Source organism: Callorhinus ursinus, unplaced genomic scaffold (assembly GCF_003265705.2).
Source record: "Callorhinus ursinus isolate GAN/ISIS: 27379988/994484 unplaced genomic scaffold, GSC_fseal_2.0 scaffold4, whole genome shotgun sequence".
Classification (NCBI taxonomy): Eukaryota; Metazoa; Chordata; class Mammalia; order Carnivora; family Otariidae; genus Callorhinus; species Callorhinus ursinus.
Genome location: NW_027397066.1, coordinates 132,018,612 through 132,040,260, shown reverse-complemented (window position 1 = coordinate 132,040,260; position 21,649 = coordinate 132,018,612). Strand labels below are relative to the sequence as shown.

At 38.2% G+C, this 21,649-nt stretch overlaps 1 protein-coding gene across 8 annotated transcripts in view; it reads left to right on the top strand.

The window, feature by feature from the left end:
- Nucleotides 1–21,649, top strand: part of PDGFC (platelet derived growth factor C) — a 204,296-nt gene that overhangs the window by 166,543 nt on the left and 16,104 nt on the right. For 5 of the 8 annotated variants that reach the window (XM_073892406.1, XM_073892413.1, XM_073892412.1 and 2 more), the window contains one exon: nt 9,516–9,554. The exons of the other annotated variants lie outside the window; for them this stretch is intronic. In XM_073892406.1, the coding sequence (XP_073748507.1) occupies nt 9,516–9,554 (39 nt within the window). The remainder of the gene's footprint in view (nt 1–9,515; nt 9,555–21,649) is intronic. 8 annotated transcript variants of the gene reach the window in all.

Below are 21,649 nucleotides of genomic sequence, written 5' to 3'. Positions count from 1 at the left end.
TCCACTAATCTACCTTTTTTACCTTGGGAAGGTTTTCCTACCCACAGAATGTGAATGACGAAAGTTTCTGCCTTATATAGCATTGTTGTGAGGATTATTAGCTCAGTGTTTGGCATGCAGTAGTCAACAAATAATGTGTTACCTTTATTTTAAAGGTCGTATGTTATGACCTTAAGACACTGTCTCCCTTAATCAGTATTTTTTAAACTTTCTGGCCAAGACCACACCATAAGAAAACATTTTAAAGTATGATCATGCATGCATGTGCGTGCATGCATGCGTGCACACACACACACATTTTAAAATATATGTAGTGATATGTACATATTATGAAACACTTTAATACATGAAATTGGTGTTATATTTTCTTTTCCATTTTTCTTTTTTTTAAGAATCCTAGTCACCATGTACTAAATTGATTTCACAACTTACTAAATATGTTACAGCTTAAATTTGAAAAATCTGATCTAGGTTGTAAAAGATGTATCTTTTATTTAGAAATGATATAAATGTATCATTTCTAAATAAAAGAGTATAGCTTTGGGGCATTTTACTTGCCTTTTTGGAAAAATACCATATTCTACTAACATGTAAGGATTCATTCTTACAGTCCCCAAGATTGATACCAAAAAACATTTTCCAGTATAACCTGTAAAACCTAAAATAGATTTTAGAAAATCGAGATTCAGGGTCTCCCATCTTTGTTGACCTATTCAAAACTTACTCCTTTTTAGGAACTTGTCCTTGATGATCACTTTTCAGAATGGTACTGATACTTTAATGATGATAGGATCTATTTATTGAAGGCCGGCTTGCATTCTCTGGAACTAAATGGACAACTGTGTTTGCAATAATACACTGTTGGTTAAATTAGTTTTCACACTTAGTTTTGAAAAACTCATCAGTCTTTTAGTGTGAGGATCAACTAATGGTTTTTGAATCAGCAGTCCAGAGTCTACTTGTCCCCCGGAACTATTCACTAGTGGCCATGGGCACAGGCGAAAGCGATTGCTTGCTTCATGCCCTCTGACTATCTTTCTGTTTTCAGTGAAACCAAAGAAGAGGCCGGAGCTACTATGTATGGATAGCTGTCCCGTGGTAGTACTTATGAAATGTAGGAGTGTGAAATTCGTTCTCTGTGCTCTCCATGGTATAATTGGAAACACAGATTAAAGGTTTTGGAAAGCACAGTTTTTCATTGTTTAGACAGGTCTCTAGGCTTCCTGAACTATGCACACTACATGAAATGGGGCCTTTCGTGGTATTTACTCTTTATGTATGAATGGCATTTCTGCCTGAAGATAAAGCATTTTTGGTAAAAATAACCTGTCACTCAAATTGAGACGTTTTCCTTGGGAGATACCATAGTTTCAAAACATTTGTCTGCTCATGCATGCTCCCCTGTTTCCCAGCTCTTCTTAAGCTTTCTGATCTTGACATACTTGCTTTTGTGTTTAAAAATCTGCTCTGTGATTTTTACCTTTGTATTGCATCTATGTAAAGTTACCACTACTAACATGTTTTATTACTTTAAGAACAATTTCTTAGGGATATTTGTAATGCTAAATAATTGAAGCAAAATATTTCTCATGGAGTGTGACTTTTAGGTTTTAATTCAATTTCTAATTGGCTCAAGTATCCCACAAATACACTATCATTTTATTCATATTATCAATTAATGGGATTAATACAATTATATTTTCCTTCATTTATTCGGATTGTGGCTCCAATAAAATCTGTATTTTTAAAATTTTTTATCCTTTTGTAAATCATACAGGTATTAATACCTGTTTAATCATTTTCCTACTCGCCAACCCCAGTGCTCTACTTTTGAGAACATTAAGAATTCCAGTCTGTTGTCACATTTGTTTTAAGCAGAGACAAAGACACTAGGCTTTTTCTTGACCCTCGGGATTGAGAGAAAATATTTACAGATGTTAACCGTGGTGAAACTACTTTTCATATATCCCTTTTGATCTCTATGAATAATAAACGGGAGGGTTTCATTAGCCATATCAAAGTTTCCAGGCCTTCCTAGAATAGATTTGAAAGTTGATGGCCAAATGGAGATTAGGTTTTTAAGCCCATCATAGACAGGGTGTTACATTGTTGCTACCATACCTACATGTATTAGGCAGTGAGTCCATGTTTTTAATTTATTTCGAGACTTGCCTTTGTATTGCATTTTTGTAAGGTTACCGCTACTAACATATTTTATTACTTTTAGAACAGTTTTGTTGGGGTATACATAATGCTAAATAAAGCTAAATAATTAATATGTAGAACTTTGTTTTTTAGACTTACTTAACTTCTATAAAGTCTTTGTTTGCACTACTTTATGTTTAACAGATTTTTCTTCTGTTAACATGTGAATCAATTCTTTAGAGTTCAAGCCTAATTTTAAATAATGCTTTTTTATTCATGTTGGTACACTTTTCACACTATTTTCTCTATTTTGCTTCTTGATTTCATAAAGCTGTTCGTATTATACTCTTTGATAAAAAAGAAAATTTGGGACACCTGGGTGGCTCAGTTGGTTGAGCATCTGCCTTTGGCTCAGGTCATGATCCCAGGGTCCTGGGATGGAGCCCCGCCTCGGACTCCCTGCTCCGCAGGGAGCCTGCTTCTCCCTCCCTCTGCCTGCTGTCCCCACTGCTTGTGCTCTCTCTCTCTCTCTCTCTCTCTCTTTCGCTAAAAAAAAAAATAAAACTTTAAAAAAAAAAAAAAAAAGAACAGAAAATTCACAGGGGCGCCTGGCTGGCTCAGTTGGTGGAGTATGCGACTCCTGATCTCGGGGTCGTGAGTTCGAACTCCACGTTGGCAGTAGAGATTACTTAAAAAAGAAAATTTATGTTTGAAGCCTCTTAGCTTGGATGTATTAAAGGCATGTCACGCTTAATGTGATCATTTTTAAAAATTTTAGGTTCCAAAAAATCTGTCATAAATTGAACATAAACATTAATAATTCACTTTTTTTTACAGGGATGTCTGTAGTTAATGCCATTCTTGCCATGCCAGACTTTTATTGACTCTTGTATTCTCCCTTCTTAGCGGAGCACCTGGCACATAGTAAGCACTCCAAAATTTTAATGAAGTTAAAGTGAGTGAAGGAGTGGTAAATAGTATCTTTTATGAGTGCTCTGGTGGCAAATGTTTCTGTGATAGCCAGTAGCACAGCCTTAAGTAGCACTTGGCTGGAAAAATTCCTGCCTCTGGATTCTTTTGTGGTAAACCAGAGCCCTAGAGCCTGAAGCTGGGGAGAGCAGCCCCGTGCCCAATATGTACGTTAATCCTGGAAAAGCCTTAGTGGTTTGCCTGAGAAATCATTGCCACCATCAAGATGGGAAATTGATGCTTATGTGGGAACTAAAATTTAAAAGTGAGACAGGAAAAAAGATTCAGCTCATATAAAGTAATAAAAAGTGTCCCAGTTCCCGCCATTAACACTGTTAATTAATTGCATTGCCCATTTCTTAGTGTAGCATCATGATATCTATACTTAAGTTTATATCATGCCTTTCAAATCACACAATACTTTCACATGCATTAACATGTTTATTTTAATAGGTAAGTGTGATTTTTAAAAATCTCAATAAACAATTGGTGCAAATTCCTGTGTTTACTTCTTGAAGTTAATATTTTTATTTAGAAAATTCGGGTAGGGTAGGGTAGGGTTTGCGAAAGCACAAAACAACAGATCCTGGTGGCCAGTGTAGGGTGAAGATTCTCTTTGTATTATTAACATTTGACTATCTGGACTCTGTCCTACCAAATTCATAGAGTTTCAAGGTTGGAAGAAACCTTTAAATTAGTTTTGCTTATCTTCCATCTGATTCACAATCCCTTTGTTTCCCAAACAAAATGACTCTGTGACTTTGGCCCAAAACTCATGAATTCATCTTTTAGCTGTTGAGGCCACTCCATTTTTAACCGATACTGTTTTCAGAAATTTCTTGTATTAAGCAAAAATCCTCCTTCTCTTAACTCCCTCTTACTGGTCCTAATCTTTCCTTTGAAACTGCATGCAGTGATTTTAATGACTTTCTCCATTACTGGTAATGCATGACCACTTATTACCTTATAAAATATATTTATGCACATCATCTTATTAGAGCTTCGGAACAACCCAGTAAATTAGGTAGCTTATTTATTATTATTTTTGTCTTACAAGTATTCTAAAACATAGAGAAAATAAGTGATTTGCTAGTGATCAAAGCTACAAATAATAAATAATGGATCTGGGTCCATACCCAGATCTTCTGATTCAAAATTCCATGTTTTTTCTATGATACAGTGTTGTCTCAAAATATCCCTTCCAGTTTTAAGTGATGTCCCATAATTTTTTTACTACCTCAGACTATACTCCTCAGCTTCTTCAGTTTCTCAGCTTTGTCAGCCATCCCGCAAGTGGCCTAATTTTCAGTAAGAACAACATTAGTGGTTCTCAACCCAGCGTGTGCCTGCGCGCACGTACAGAGATGCCCATGCAGGGCTTGGACAACATTCGTAGCCTTCTGCTGGTTATATACATGAAGTATTTTGCAATTATAGCCAGTCATTGCTCTGGCATTCCACATAGATACTTTTGGTTTATCTGAGTCTCTTGTCTTATGTAAAATTTTATAGAAATATTTTCAAAACCAAATGTGTACACCATTTAGCATTTCAGAGTGTATAGTGGTCAAGTGAAGAATTATGGGCCTCATCCTCATTTTGTACATGGCTGTTTAGTGAAATCAGAAAAATGATTCTCGGGCACCTGGGGGACTCAGTCAGTTAAGCGGCTGCCTCTGACTCAGGTCATGATCCCAGGGGTCCTGGGACCAAGTCCCGCATCAGGCTCCCTGCTTAGCAGGGAGCCTGCTTCTCCCTCTCCCTCTGCCCCCACCCCTGCTCTCTCTCTCTCTGTCAAATAAATAAATAAAATCTTAAAAAGAAAAAAAAACGATTCTCTGGGCAGCTGTTAAAGATTCGTAAGTTTTCCTGTCTGCACTCTGTGTTTGGTTAAGGGGAAAACCTCACATCTTCCCAGCTTCATTCACTTTGGTTAGCACAGGAAATAAATGCTTTCAGGTTGGAGCGGTGGACTCAGAAAAACACGCGTATTTCCAAAGTTCACTGAGAAGCTGCTTTACGCAGTTGGTACAGGATTATACCATGCTCTGAATATCAAAGAAAGAGGTTAGCTCGGTGTCAACAATTATATAATTCTATACTTTAAACCCCCAAACAAAACTAACCACTTCCTAGATTGTGAACAGCAGTAGCACAAGCTGAAACCACAGTTGATCCGAGCATCTAAAAACCACAGTTTTGCTGGTACTAGTACTAGTTATAATTATTTCCATATATTCTGCATAAAATCATCAGAAGACAGAAACTATTTCCACATCAGTGAATAGGAAGGACATTTAGAAAGATGAATTACTTTAAAGTAACCATTGGTGAGAAACAGAAAATAAAAGTGTCATCAGATCACTGCATGAATATTCATACTCTCAGACTTAAATAAGTGTCTTTAAGACTGATTTCTCTGAGGCTACACTGCTTACGCTTAACATTGCAAGTTCCTCGTGAAGTTAATACTTTTAACCAAATACTCTTCTTCTAGGCTAATCGGTTGGAAAGATGATTAAAATTAGAATTTTAATTTTAGCATTTTTTTTCACATTGCATAAGAAGTAACATATTGAATTCACTGAGATGACTAAATTACCCAAGTGCTTGATTCAAGTAGAGTTTGGGGGCCTGGCTGGGTTTCTGATTAGTGTAAACTATTGTTGAACCTCAGCAACAACATTCTGGAAGTCCTCATTAATCTAAGGACTCGTCGGAGATTCTAGTGATTCTCTGTGGCCATTCCCCAAGCTCACCATTTGTTTGTCTTCCTTTGTGTTCAGTGTTTGCTCTGGGCTTTTCTCTGCCCCCATCACCATGGCGTTTGCCTACTGTGACTCCTTCTTTGTGGGTCTCCTCACTTGAGATTTTTGGCAAGCACACCTGATTTAAGAAACTTCTGGAAATATTCAACCACAAAGTTACACCCCCACACCATGAACGGTGTCCATGAATGAAATCCTGTTGTCATTCTAACTGAAACTACTTTTAATTTATATTCAAATGTTCAGTAGTGCTGATGGACAATCATCCTACAGTTTCTCTGCCCATCTTCTCTCCCACTCTCCACAACTGCCATTTTAGAGTTTATTCTCTCTTCAGACCTCTAGCATCATCTCTCCAATCCTCACCCTCAGATGATAATTTTGCTTCCTGTTTCGTAAGAATACGGGCAATCAGAAGAGGACTTTCACCAGCTCTCCCCATGCTCTTTACCCATCTGTCTCATCTGTACCTTGACACCTGGCCTTCCTATGACTTTGGGTGAACCTTGGAGAACTGGGGTGTCTGCCTCATTGCATCCCTTCCATATCCTCTTGTCTCCTTCTCCTCAAGGGGTGCACCTGCATGCTTCTGTCTCTTTCCCTCTCACCCTCTCTCCCTCCCCCTTTTTTTCTTTTCCGTGCACATGCACATACGCACCAACCATCTTATTTTTTTGACTTCCTATTGGTTCATTCCCCTCAGCATACAAACATGCTGCTCTTTATCTGGCAGCTCTCCCAGAGAAAATTCTTAATCCTTACAATGACCTACAAGGCCCTTTATCATCTGGCCCCCTGCTATCTCTAACCTCTAATCTAGCCACAGCGTCCCTTGCCTGCTGATCCTTGGATAGACCGGAGGTACTTCCTGCCTCAGATTATTTGCCCTGACGCTCTGCATACTAGGATGATCTTCCTCAGATAGCCACGTGACTTATACTCTATCCTCCTTAAGTCTCTCTCTCTCTCTTTTTTTTTAAAGATTTTATTTATTTATTTGAGAGAGAGAATGAGAGATAGAGAGCACGAGAGGGAAGAGGGTCAGAGGGAGAAGCAGACTCCCTGCTGAGCAGGGAGCCCGATGTGGGACTCGATCCCGGGACTCCAGGATCATGACCTGAGCCGAAGGCAGTCGCCTAACCAACTGAGCCACCCAGGCGCCCTCAAGTCTCTCTCATCCCCTCCCAACTTTACTTACTTTCTACAGTACATCTCACCATCCAATGTTCTGTTTGTTTCATTTACTATATTCCTGGTCTGTTTCTCTCCAGTAGAATATATGCTCCCTAAAGGCATATAAATTTATTTTGTTTGTTGCTGTATCCTCAGCATCTGGCATAGTGTCTGACCCATATTAGATGCTCAGTATGTCAAATAATCGAATGCATTTATATATCGTGTGAATGACCCTTGGATAATTAAGAACCTATTAGTAATGGATGTACCTGTTTATCTATAGGGTAGCAGTCACAGTTTCACATGTTTTATCCCCTAATATCCTGTATAAACCAGCTGAAACAATGAGGATTTTTAGAAAGCAAGACAGGGGTGAGGAGAATAAAGATAATTCCAGAACATCAGGCATTTAGGGCAAAGGGTGGCAGAGTAGAGGGGTAGGGTAAAAAGCAAGACAAAGAAAAATACATGGAAAGATAGATACCTGTAAACTGACCTTGAACTTTGTATCTCCTGAGTATTCTAGCCCTCCCAATCCATGCATTAGATTCCGCATACAGAAAATGGTTATTATTTTAATAATCCATTTAGTTGATTCTGGTTGATAGAATTTTACCTTCTTTAAATATGAGAATGTTATGCTTTTTAGAATCACAGCTCAGTCTCCCTTGTACTGACAAAGCTGTCCAGTAATCTCTTTACTTAATGCTGACTGCTCCCTTTCAAGACTTAGGCAGCCAGTAGGTGCCTTGCATATCAGAGTGACATCTGAAGAGTCTATTTTTAGATGTTTTTTGACCTTAAATTAGGGAACAATGAACAAGATGTTAAGCTAGTTGTTCTTCAGTCTCTTTGCACAAGGCAAATGCAAGAATGTAAATCGTCTTGTTTGCTTTGTAGTTTAGCTCGCAGATAATTGTATCACTAAGCTTCTTAGGGCTCATTTCTACATTGTTTCAGTGTACACTAAAATTAACAATATAATAATCATCATTGTATGTACATACATACATGATAATCATTTATTTAACGATCTTCCTATTATGAACATTTAAGTTTTTACTTTATTTTTCCTTTTCTCTATTAATAATGTACAATGAATATCCCTAGATTGTACCTCCGATTATTTTGTTAGGGTAAAATTCTAAATAAGAAATTATAAGATCTTAGAAAAAGGCCATTTTTAAAGCTTGTGGAAAAATACTGTCAGGTTATCTTTCAGAAATTCTGTGACATTTTACTCTTCCACGCAGTTTATGAGGATGATAGTCTTGCCCTATCTTTACCTGCAGTGGATATTAACCCTCCTCTGTCCTCAAATTCCTTTTCTTGTTTTCTTTATTAGGCCCCTTCTTTACTGATTGCAAATGTACACAGATTTCTCCCCTTATTATATTAAGGCTTTTTGGAATCTTCCTTCCCGTAAACCTATTAATCTGTCTCCTTTTTTCTCACCGCCATGCTTAACGAACTTAGTGTTCTATTCACTTTCTCCATTTATGCTTCTTTTTCCTAATTGCTCTCTTTCTTCCTTACCTACTTCAGTGAAACTTCTCTCTACCTGAGGGTATGGAAGACCACCCATTTAATAATTACCGTGGCTTATTTGTATCCCTCTTCCTTCTTGACCTTTCCATCACTTTGATGTTGCTTTCCATCTGCACTTCTCAAAACTGTCCTCCCCTTTGGCTGCAGAATGGCTAATGCCTCCAGGGGCTGCAGGGTGTCTCCCAGTCCCTCTGGCTGCTCTCTTTCGGGCATCGGTGTCAGCTCCCAATTTCCTCTCTTTGATTATCTACTCTTCTCATTTTTTTGTTCTCTTATTCCGTGGCTCGAACTAACATTAAATGGGTCAATGACTGCAAATCTCTATCGCTAGCCAGTCCTTAGTATTTAATGCCATGGAAGTATTTGCAGTTGTCCATAGGACGTCTCCATGCCAATCCTCCACAGCTCCTCTACTTAAAATAATTCAACAGGAGCGCCTGGGTGGCTCAGCCGTTAAGCATCTGCCTTCGGCTCGGGTCGTGGTCCCATGGTCCTGGGATCGAACCCCGCATCGGGCTCCCCGCTCGGTGGGAAGCCTGCTTCTCCCTCTCCCACTCCCCCTGCTTGTGTTCCCTCTCTCGCTGGGTCTCTCTCTGTCAAATAAATAAATAAAATCTTTTTTTAAAAAAATGATCCAACGCAAACCTTTTCTTTCTTTCATCCTTCTCTTTTGTCCATGCTCTATAATTATGTCACTCAGCTCGTTCTCTCAAGCTAGACATATATAATAGCTTACTGGATTCTTCTTTTCCTTACTCCTTATTCCATCAGCTAACAGTTTCTGTTGATTCTACCACAGTCACAGACTTTGACACCCTTCCCTTCATTTCTTTTCCTCAACAGTGCTCATCAGATTATAAAGCATACTTTTTAAAAAAATATATTTCATTCATATTTTTTTTCTTCCAGATTTTAAAAGCTACTAGGGATCAGAGTTATCCAGGAGAGGTAAGAAAGTTATCCTCTGCTCTGAAATACGTTCTGGGCAAGCGGGAGAGAGATGTGCGATAATTTCAGTCAGAGTCCTGGGAAATGTGGAAGAGGCTGAGGAGAAAAGCAACCAGCTTAGCAACAGTGGTGCGGAGAGAGAAAAGCGTGGCTAGTGAAAGCCTCCTGGAGGAGTTGAATCTTTACTGATCAGTCACCATCAGCCAAATGAAGAAGGGAGAAAGGTAATTCCTGACAAAGGGAAACAGCACAGACAGAGGGTCCAATTCCCAAGCGTTGTTTATGGCTTCCATCAGAGTCCTCACACCCTTTTCCCCCAGTCTAGAACACCTCCTCACAGGGAAGAGAAGTAGAAAGCCAAAAATATCAACTTGATTGTATCCCACCTTCCTTAAAATTGCTTTGGATTCGCCAGCTGCTTGGTGATTAGATCCAAATTCCATAGCTTGGCACACACAGAGGCCTCCTAATCAATCATAGACCCTCGCTTGCCTCCGCAGCCTCCCCTCCTGACATCTGCTCACCCCCCACCCACCCCCAAGTGACAGTGCTTCAACCCGGCTCCTCCTCTGCCTTCTAACCCAGCACCATTCTTTCTCCCAGTTCAGGCTCATTATTACTATTTTTTAAAAAGATTTTATTTATTTAATAGAGAGAGAGAGACACAGCGAGAGAGGGAACACAAGCAGGGGGAGTGGGAGAGGGAGAAACAGGCTTCCTGCCAAGCAGGGAGCCTGATGCGGGTCTCGATCCCAGGACCCTGGGACCATGACCTGAGCCGAAGGCATTCGCTTAACCAACTGAGCCACCCAGGCGCCCCTCAAGCTCATTATAAATACTGGAAGTGCTTCCTTCTAAGCTGTGTGAGTCCTTTCTTATTCTCTGAGCTCTAGATTAACTTTGATCTCTTCTTTATAGCCTCCCTAATTTTTCCAGGTGGAATGAAGTGCCCTCATGGCACCTCAGGGAAGAGCTGTGGTAGTCCTTACCCAAGGGACACTGGTTTATCCATCAAGGGATAAGAATAGCACAATGGCAATTTATCTTCATCACCTCAGTGCCAGCCCAGAATAGTCATATAACAGTTTGTGAGACGATTTCACTTTTATCTGCCCCCAATTTCAAAGTCATAACTTGCTTATATCAACAGAATATATCAACTTTCTGGTGTGGTTGGGGATAACGGCAGCAACTCTTCACAAGAATATTCTATGCTCTTTTTGGCCTTGAGTGAATTCTTTAGATGTGCCCAGAATTCTGACCATGTAACACAGTTTCATTTTGGTGTAGTGACCAATGTGAAATGGCATCAAGAAAGAACATAAAACTGTTTACACTTTCCTTTTTTGGAGGTGTTCAGATTTGGGGATGAGCTTTGAAGACTTTATGGCCTAGTAGGAATATCAAAGAGTGATTAAAAATATAAAAGCAAGTGACCTAGCACTTGATAATTGTCATCCATATTTTCCTCCATCATTGAAGTGAGCGCTTTTTGCTGAATAGTCACTTTAAAGGAGTTTGTTTTAATATGATCCCACACACTGTAGTTAAGATAATGGTCACACAGTAGGCCTGACTAGTGAAATCCTGCATTTTCAGTGGGGTTTTATTTGTTTAATTTCACATAAATACTTTATAGGCAAGGAAGAAGGATCCAGAAAACTGAAATTAGAGATGTGAGCCAAGGATATTATTATATTTATTTTTTTTAGTTCCTCAGCATAGAGCTGTTCGTGGCCATAAACATACCTAGACTTGCATTTCCTGAACTTGTTGTTGTGAAATGCCTGTTTCTCTCCTGAGAAGAGCTACTGAATATAAATCTGCTTTAACAGAGAAAGAAGTTTGAACAAGGATTTCCCCTCTGGGGCAGGACAAGCTCTGATTTGCCATGTCAGTGTTATAAGAATGTTGGGTGGGGATATCAGTGAACATTGACTAAATAGGTAATGTCACTCCATACAGCACAAACCAACATAAATCATGAACTAAATTTTTAAGAAAATAATTGTTTATCTTGATTAAAGTTGGTATAATGCAATTAATGGAATAGACAATAAAAATGTGCATGGTAATTCCTAATATGTATAATGCTCAATTTTTATTAAAATTTTAAATTATACTATTTTACTTAATCCTTAAAACAATTTTCAAAGGGAGGTGATAGTGTCTCTGCTTTGAATGTTTATCCCTACAGACACACACATAGCTAAGGTGTCCACCATGTAATTTACAGAAACACTCAGTTTTCTTTGGCTGGTGGGCATGGCCATCCTTCTCTGAGGAGAATGTAATTTGCATCATCTGCAGTCTATAGGACAATGACTGAGTGCCTTCTGACCAGATAGAATGTATTCCATGGCAGGATGAATGGCAACTTTCAGAAGGCATGAGTTAAGAGAGCTTTGTCAAATCCACACAAGCTTCTTCCATCAGGTTTTACTGTTGAGTAATCAATAGAATGTTTAAAATAAAAGCCATAATTGAAAGATGTAAAGTTGAAAAGCAGATACATATTTCTAGAAAAAAATAAAATAATAAAAATATAATGTCTCCCATTTGTGGTAGAACGTGTAAAGCTCTATTATATAATTCAGTGACAAGGCAAAACAGGAAGGCCGGATAAATTATTGCAGATGGGTGCGCCTGGGTGGCTCAGTTGGTTAAGCGACTGCCTTCGGCTCAGGTCATGATCCTGGAGTCCCAGGATTGAGTCCCACATTGGGCTCCCTGCTCAGTGGGGAGTCTGCTTCTCCCTCTGATCCTCCCCCCTCGCATGCTCGCTCTCTCTCTCTCTCATTCTCTCTCTCAAATAAATAAAATCTTAAAAAATAAATTATTAACAATTATTGCAGATGGTAGCTTGGATTATAAAATGGTAGCAGTGGAGGTGGCAAAAAGTGGTCAGATTCTACACATAGTCAGAAGGTAGAACCAAGATAATTTGATGTGGGATGTGGGGTGTAAGCAAAGGAGAGGCACAAAGGATGACTCCAGATGGTGGAGTTGCCATTTGCTGTGATAGCAAAAATGTGCAGGTTAGAAATAGGGATTTGATGGTAGTCAGCATGTAAATCACACATAATGCTTTGAAACTATGTGAGATCACTGAAGGAAAGAAAGTACACAAAATAGAAGTGGTCCGAACAATGAGCCTTGGAACACTCCAGCATGTGGAGGCTAAGTGATCTGGAGGAATTAGCAGAGAAGCATCTGTTGGGGTAGGAAGAAAACTTGCAAAGCTACTTGTAAATTAGAATGAAGACTGAGAAAATGGACCATGGGATTCAAGCTAGTGTGTGGAGTGGGCGGTGGGGGGGTCATTGATGACCTTTCTACTTTACATACCTGTGAACTACTTCCATTAGATTATCTTATTCCCCGCCCCGCCCCCAGCCATCTCCTGAGGGATCTTTTTTTTTTAATTTTTTATTGTTATGTTAATCACCATATATTACATCATTAGTTTTTGGTGCAGTGTTCCATGATTCATTGTTTGTTCATAACACCCAGTGCTCCATGCAGAACGTGCCCTCCTCAATACCCATCACCAGGCTAACCCATCCCCCTCCCCCCCTCCCCTCTAGAACCCTCAGTTTGTTTTTCAGAGTCTGAGGGGTCTTTTTTATCACTATCTCCAATTTCAGCTACTTGCTCCCACTCTTCTTATGCTGTCAAGAGATTTTATTTTTTCATTTTTTTAAGATTTTATTAGAACGAGCGGGGAGTGGGGGGGGTGGAGAGCCACACAGGGACTGGATGAGTAGGCGGTAGGCCTCCCCCTGAGCAGGGAGCCCAACATGGGGCTCGATCCCAGGACCCTGAGATCATGACCTGAACCGAAGGCAGACGCTTAACCCACTGAGCCACCCAGGCGCCCCTGTCAAGAGATTTTAAAATGTGTAACTCTGTGCCATTGTTTATTTCTCAAGAAAGGTCTTCCACCCATACAAAATTCAAATGAAGTTGAGGGTCTTATCTGACTATGAAATTTATTGAACACATAATTGAAAATATCTACCAATATAAAGCATCATTTCTCAGATCTTCACAAAGCATCCTGAAAATTTCCCTTACTGGCTATTGAATGATACATTGAATATTGAATTTCTAAGAGAAATTTCTGTAAGAAAGAGTCTTAAGGATTTGGGGTTGGGGTGGACATTAATTCAAGTGTTTCAGCAAAGGTGTGTTTTTCTTCTAACAGTTCTTAGATTACATTCTCTTTCATTTGGAGTTCCTTACTTTTGATCATTTCTCAAATACTGTAACAAAGCAAATTTACAAGCATCCAATGTGATAAGATGAGGAAAAAAGTCACGTGATGCTTTGTTGTCAAACACTTGCAGCTGCTAGATGTTGTTTCAGCTTTTTATGGGCCGTCACATTTTTTGAATCAGAGGAATAATTTTTAAACTCTTAATAGGAAAAAAAAAAACCCTTAATTTTGGTTTTCCACAGATACCACTCTGGAAAATGTGCTTGGGAGTATGTTATTTAGTCGTCCCATAGGATTCTAGTTTTCAATATAGATTATTACTTCTAATCCACAGTTTTACCTAGGAAGTGGAAAACTGTGTGTTGACTCTGATTCACCAGCCCACAATCAGCCCACCTCCCGGTAAAGGGTTGGCTCCTGGGAGACCTTCCCCTCTAAGGCATTGGCATCAGGGTGAAATTGTTTAATTGGGGTGCCTGCAGGCCACAAACGCTTTAGGTGAGGAGGATTTGAGGAGAACGGTGTTATAATTTGTCAATTTAGTCAGAAGGTGGTAATTCTCAAGTTTCATGCTGATAGGAATCAGGCCAATGGCAATTATTTCATCCAGTAATTTAGTAAGAAGCCATGCTTATGAACATAAACATGACTTTTCTTTAAGGCAACACTTTCGGAAAAGCTAGTCCTCTCTTTTTCTATGTTCGAGCCCTGCCTCTGCTCAGGGTTTGCCCGCAACCAGGAAGCCCTTGGCATTTGCAGGTCAGTTTCAGGTTTGAGCCTTGAAATCCTGCTTTTAAGTTCTGGATGATAAACATTTCTCGCTTTTCCTACTGGCCCATCACTACGATTGCTTGTATAGATATGTCAAGTTTTATTCAATTACCGTGCTCTTTCAGTTAAGAACCTCTCAATATTAAGACTGGGTATGAATACAATCGGCCACCTTCCCTAGGATTTCTCACTTAAATATATAATCTGCATTAGCCACAGAGTATGAAAACATCTGTTCTCCAGTAGGAATGCAAGCATTTGCTTTTCTTTGCCAGCTTAAAAGTAATTTAAAAACATAACCAAGATAGCTTTTTGGATGAGTTCAGATAAGAACTAGGGGAAGGACAAAGAAGCATGTTTAAATGAATTGTTCCAGGGCATTCTTGTGTCTTTAGAGAACCTCTTGTCAGGGGTTCCTGGCAGGCACTTTTGTCTGCATGCCCTGTCTGCTTCCTGAGCTCTTTAAAAGTCAGACCTATATACATTATATCAGCTCAATGTTCTATAAATGCAATTGAGGGCACCCTGAAGAAGTGATGTAACAAGACTGAACCTTTTTTTTTCCTTCTCTTTCAACACCTGGATTATTATTTTGTTATTTGTTTTTCATGACTGCAAGTCATAAAACCTAATCAGCTTTCCTAACCCTTCTGTTAGGTATGAATGAAGTGAAAGGCTCCTTATCAGTTTGAAATGTACTGTATGCAGTTGACTAAGAAAGCTGCAACATAAATCTTTGTAGGCCCTAGAAGTTTTGCAGTAGTTGCTATGCTACTCAGAGTAAACATTTGTACGTGTGTATTTGTCCAGGGAAGATTCATTGTAAATGTTGTATTTTTAAAATTGCACTCGTCACAAAAATCCTAATAAAAAAACAAGCTATGGTTTTTTAGAGATACGTAACTATTTATTGTGAAATGATAAGCAACTCGGATGGTACTATTCCAAACAGGAAGTCAGCTTTTCTTTTTCTAAAAAAGGAAAAGATGATAATAAATGCATAAAATATTTAAAGTAGCCATAATAAAACACAAAAACACTAAAATGTTGATTTTTCAAAAGTTAACACTGGAGAAGTCAAGAAGAGAACTCATTCTTGCAGTCAAACTTGCTGCGTTGAGCTGTAACACTGATTCTCAGATGGCCATTACTTGGTCTGAACACAGGGGCTACCAGTTATTTTTCAACAGTAAAAATAGACATTTGTTTTTCAGTTATTCCTTGATATTAAATTCACTTTTCATGGTCCGCCGCTCACCAGGATTTGTGTGATGCTGTTTTGTCACTTCTGTGATCCACAGGAGCAAATTCTCAGTGTGGCTTTGTTTTGGCAAGGGAAAAATTACTCTTAACAATAGGGAGGGGAGAATCTCTCCTATAATAGGGAATACTTGGCTTATAAAGGTTAAACTTCACCAGGGCAAGTATTTTGGTCTGTTTTGTTTCCAGTGCCCACCTCAAAAGCTTTTGAATAAATGTGAAGTGATTTAATGGGTATAGTATAAAATTAATCTTTGTTGGCTGCTCTAATAGATCATGAGAAGTTGATGACACCATGCGCTAGTTCACTAGGGCTGCTCTTGCAAAACACCACAGAGTGGTGGCTTACACAACAGAACTTATTTTCTCAGAATTCTTGAGGCCAGAAGTTCCAGATAAAGGTATCAACAGGATTCGTTTCCTCTGAGGTCTTTCTCTTCGGCTTGTAGATGGCCATTTTCTCCCTGTGGTCTTCACGTGGTCTTTATTCAGTGCATATCTATAAGCAAATTTCCTCCTCTTCTAAGGACCAGCCATATTGGATTAGGCCCCGCCCAGTGATCTCATTTTAACTGAATTACCTCTTTAAAGGCCCCATCTCTGAACACAGTCTCCTTCTGAGGTACTAAGGGTACCTCATTCCATAAGGGGACACAATTCAGCTCACAACACAGCATGTATTTATATGTATTTGAAAACATGCCGATATCAATTCTCTAAATGTGAACCTGTTTCCTTCTGATTTTTAGAACCACACAGCTTCCATTCATAAGCTAGTTGTGTATGCCTCTCTAGGGACATTTGGATTCCTAAAAAGCAGGGTAAACTTGTGTGCACTCTCAGGACAGGAGAAAAAAATCAGTGTCAAATTATCTTAGTTGTAGCATAGGGCAGTGTCTCCCAAAATGTACTGACAATCTAAAGCAACAAGGAAAATTTAAAGAAAAAAAAAAAAAAAGAAGTTGAGTTCCACTCCATCACATACTTACTAAGGAGTATGTTTTGTTTTTAAAGCTCTCCAAAATTTTGCTGAAGCCATATTGGACTCTTTTTTTTTTCTTTTTTTCTTCTTTTTTTAAATCAAGATATAATTGACATAAAACGTTTTGAATTTAAGTTGTACGATGTGTAAATTTCATACATTTATATACTGTAGTGTGACTACCACTATAGCATTAGCTAATAGCTCTCTCACCATATCCCATGATGATTTTATTTTTGTAGTGAGAACATTTAAGATCTGTTACCATCTTTGAAGTATATTATACAGCATTGTTGACTATAATCACAATGTTATGTATTCTCCAGCACTTATTTTGAACTATAAATTTGTACTCCTTCACCAACATCTTCCCAGCTCACCCATCCCGCCCCCCAGCCCCTGGTAACCACCATTCTATTCTCTGTTTCTACAGGTTCAGCTTTTTTAGATTCTGCGAGTAAAATCATACAGGACTTGTCTTTCTCTGTCTGACTTAGTTCACATAGTATAACGCCCTCAAGTTCCATCCATGTTGTCACAAATGTCAGAATTTCCTTTCTTTCTCATGGCTGACTATTATTCCATTGTGGATATACACCACATTTTCGTTATCCATTCATCCATTGATGGATACTTAGGTTGTTGTTTCCATATCTTGGCTATTGTGAATAATGCTGCAGTAAACATAGGGTAAATATATTTCTGATATCCTGTTTTCATTCCTTTGGATATATATCCAGAAATGGGATTGCTGGATGATATGGTAGTTCTCTTTTTAATTCTGTACAGAACCCCCACACTGTCTTCCATAAACAATTTTATGGCTGAACAAATTTACATTCCCACAACAGTGCCTAAGGATTTTTTGGAAATAATACCAAAAGCACAAGTAACAAAAGCCAAAATCTTCAAGCGGGACTATATCAAAATAAAAAGCTTCTGCACATCAAAGAAACAGTCAACCAAATGAAAAGGCAACCTGTGGAATGGGACAGAACATTTGCAAACCATGTATCAGATAAGGGGTTCATATCCACAATATATCAAGAACTCATACAACTCAATAACCAAAACCAAACAATCTGATTTAAAAAAAAATGGGCAGAGAATCTGAATAGATTTTTTTTGTTTTTTTTTCCAAAGCAGACATCCAAATGGCTAACAGTACATGAAAAGATGCTTAACATTACTAGTCATCAGGGAAATGCAAATCAAAACCACAATGAGATATCACCTCACACCAGTTAGAATGGCTGTCATCAAGAGGAGAGGAGACGAGTGTTGGCAAGGATGTGGAGAAGATGAACCCTCTCGTTTCTCACAATTATATAGAATTCTTAAACTTAAAACCTGGAAAGAAACTTAGAGGTGACTGAGTTTAGCAGGTGTTGCTTTACAGAGGAGGAAACTGAGGCTCAGGGGGCTTATCGTACCTGCCCAACTGCTCTTCCCTGAATGTGAGCAGCTCCAGGATTAGAGTCTAGACTCACTGACTCTTGAGTAGGGCTCTTCTCTCACGTCATGCTGTCATTCAGAATGACTTTCACCAGGAAACTCAAAAGACCTCATTTTGTTTAGGACCCTTCTTAGTACATGGCACTGACATTTTAGAAATGCACTGTTTGACAGGACACCTCACTGCATAGAGATTTCAGATCTCCTTCCACCCTTTCGCCATCTATCCCTCCAAGTCATACACCCAAACATCTAGGCTGGGACTACACAGTCACCAGGTTGTCACTGCTACCCTGCATGTAATGGCAGAAAAGCTTTTTTCTGGTTCACTAAGGGTGTTGATTTAGTTTACGTGACAGAATACTGAGAAACTGTGCCTTCTATTACTGACCAGTATCATCCACTAAATAGTCTTAGGGCAACCCATAACTTAGTAAATAAGTATCTCTTTTCATGGTGAATAGAAGAGAAAGGAAGTGGAGAGTGCAGATCCAATTCAACTGAAGGCACTTAGCCCAACATAAGTATTTTTAAATACAAAAGATATTCTTAGAATTCTTTAGACACTAAATCTTGAAAAGGCTATGACTTAGACTAAAAAGAGTAGTTTTTGGTTAGAGGAAAAATTAAAACTTAAAAAAATCAGAGGACATTTTTTTTCCTCTAGCTTCTTTTTTTCCATCGCTCCCCCTTTTCTCTGAGAATCCCTTTAGACAACTTAGAAAAGCAGAACTACAAAAGTGAACAACTTGGTTGTTCCCTGAACCAGTGGGTGCGGTTAAGAGTCATGAGAAAGCCCTTAAATGAAAGCACTACTTCCTCTGTTCTGTCCAAAGACTGATTCTTAGAATCCAGGGGAAGCAAGTTTTGGGGTGGGACTGCTGTGTGGTTGGGTGTGGGTGTGGGTGTGTGTGTGTGTGTGTGTGTGTGTGTATAAAATAAGTTATTTTAATTTAAATATTTAGAAACTTGGAAATTTATGACGTCAACCAATATATGTATGCAGTAATGTGTGCTAAGTTGTGTTCTCCCAATCCTTGTCATTTCAGGGGATTGATATTCTAATATTTCATTGAACCCAAGGTGTCCAAATTTTGTTTGTTCAATATTACAGGCTTATTTTGTTTTGCTTTCTTTTGTATAAATACTTTGAACCTTTAGCTCAGCAGTGTTGATTTCAGTTGGATTTCAATTGGAACTTTTCATTGCTTCAAAAGTAATGCTCTATGCAGAGACTCTCAAATAAACATGGAAACAAAATAAGCCAACCCATGCTTGGATTATGATCTAATTGAAAATAGCTTAAATAACAATTTTATATCATACCTAAAATATACATCTGCACTCTGACATTTTAATGAAGAATATCTTTTTGCTTTAGCTTTCTACTTTTACTCTCAGTGTGCAGATCATGACACGTTTGATTTGTTTTATATCGTCATAGTCATGAGTAATAACTCAGTTATTCTTTGAGTATTACCGACCGTTAATTTTCACTTTATATAAACATACATTTTGGCTTATCTTTTAAAAATCTGCAAAACATTTGCATTAACCTTTTCACATTATAAATTTAATCAGTAGTACCAAATTGGTTGAATTAACACTGAAAGCTTTTATTAGAAAATTGTTTATTTATATCCATAATATAGTTATCAACTATAATAGTACTCTCTGTCAAAGAAATTTTGCATTTCTTAGACAACTAAAAAAATACTGGGAGTAAATAGAAATGTATTACATTGGTTTCTACTCTCAAAAGTTGGACAGAATAATTGAAAACATGTTAGTGCTAATAATATTTTAGCCAGACTCTTGATATTATTGAAATTAGATCTTTAAGAATGAAATCAGTGTTGACCCAAGACTGCCACATTCATTTCTGCTCGTTACGTTGTATAAAAATGCCCTCCTTCCTGTGGGCAGAGAGGGCTCTGCACCCATAAAGTTATGAGCCCCAGCAGGGGGATATGCCTGCCCCAGAGAACAATGTTTTTTGTTGTTGTTGTTGTTGTTGTTGTTTTGGTCCACTTTCTAATTTACAGAACAGCTTCTGCTTTTCAAACCATGTGCCCAAGGGATAGCCCAGAAAGGGGATCTTTTTCAAATTGACACAATTGAGATATATGGCCAACGATGGCCCTGTTAATGAAATTTTCATGGATGAATCATGTTTCAAGAAAGACCATTATAAATGGTAAAGATTTACTGTGTGGATCACAGGAGGGAGGGTTTTGCATATGGGGAAGGAGAGCAGTATTTAGCACGGGTAGAGGTACAAGGTCTGTGATGAATATGACATGTGCAGTAGTTAGTGAAGAGACTGGATTGATTGGAACAAAATGTGCATGTCTTTGATGAGTAGAGGATTAGATGGGAAAGGTGAGCAGAGGTCAGATTGTGAGGATCCTGAGTGCAGGGTAAGGAATTTGGATTTTATCCTCTAGATGAGAAATCACTCTAGGCATTTGTCCAAATTCATCACATGATCAGTGATAACTTATTTTAGGTAGATTAACCCAGGGTTATGCAGCCGAGAATAAAGGTAATAAGGAAAGACTGAAGGCATGTCAACAAAGTTAACCGCTGCTATAAATAGTACATTGTTTCCAGTATCTGGCCCAGGGTGCAAGTAATCAGGATGAAATGGAAGAGCTTGTATGATAGTTATTAAAATTATTATAACAAATGTTATAACTTTTACTGAATCTCTAAAAGGAACCTGTATTTATTATAAAAATGTAAAAAATAGGACATGTGTGTTGTATATATTTATGTATATTGAATCGAGGCATAGTTATATAGCTGGGGGATTTTTTTTGTCATTTACTACATTGTAGGTGTTCCTTTTGTTAATAAAAATTCTTAGAGGATCTAATTTTTAATGACTATACACCATTTCAGTTTGAGTACATTATAAGTAACTATTCCAATATTATAAGTTTAGATTTGTTATCAACTTTCTGTTATTGTAAATACTACTGTAATGAACATCAATTGACATAAATGTCTTATTCCACACTCTTTCTCTCCCCTCCTCTGCAAAATTAATAATAATAAATAAAAGTAATAACAAAAAAATAAGTTGAGCACTTGTTCATGTATTTATTTCGCCTATTTTGATTTCAGTTCTGATCTACCACTCCCTGCTTTTAAAAGTCTGCTTTTTAAAAGTCGGTGGTTGTGGGGGCAGGTTTGTCATTGAACTTTTATTGAATTATTGTCTCATTTGTTGCTTACCATTTAAAATGATGTATTTTAATCCATTGCTCTATACCTGCACATTTAGATTATTTTGTATTTTTCTCTATTTCAAACAACACTGTGATGAATATCATTGCACATATTTCCATGTGCACAAATAAAAGGATGTAAACCTCAAAAGTGAATTACAGAGACACGGATCAT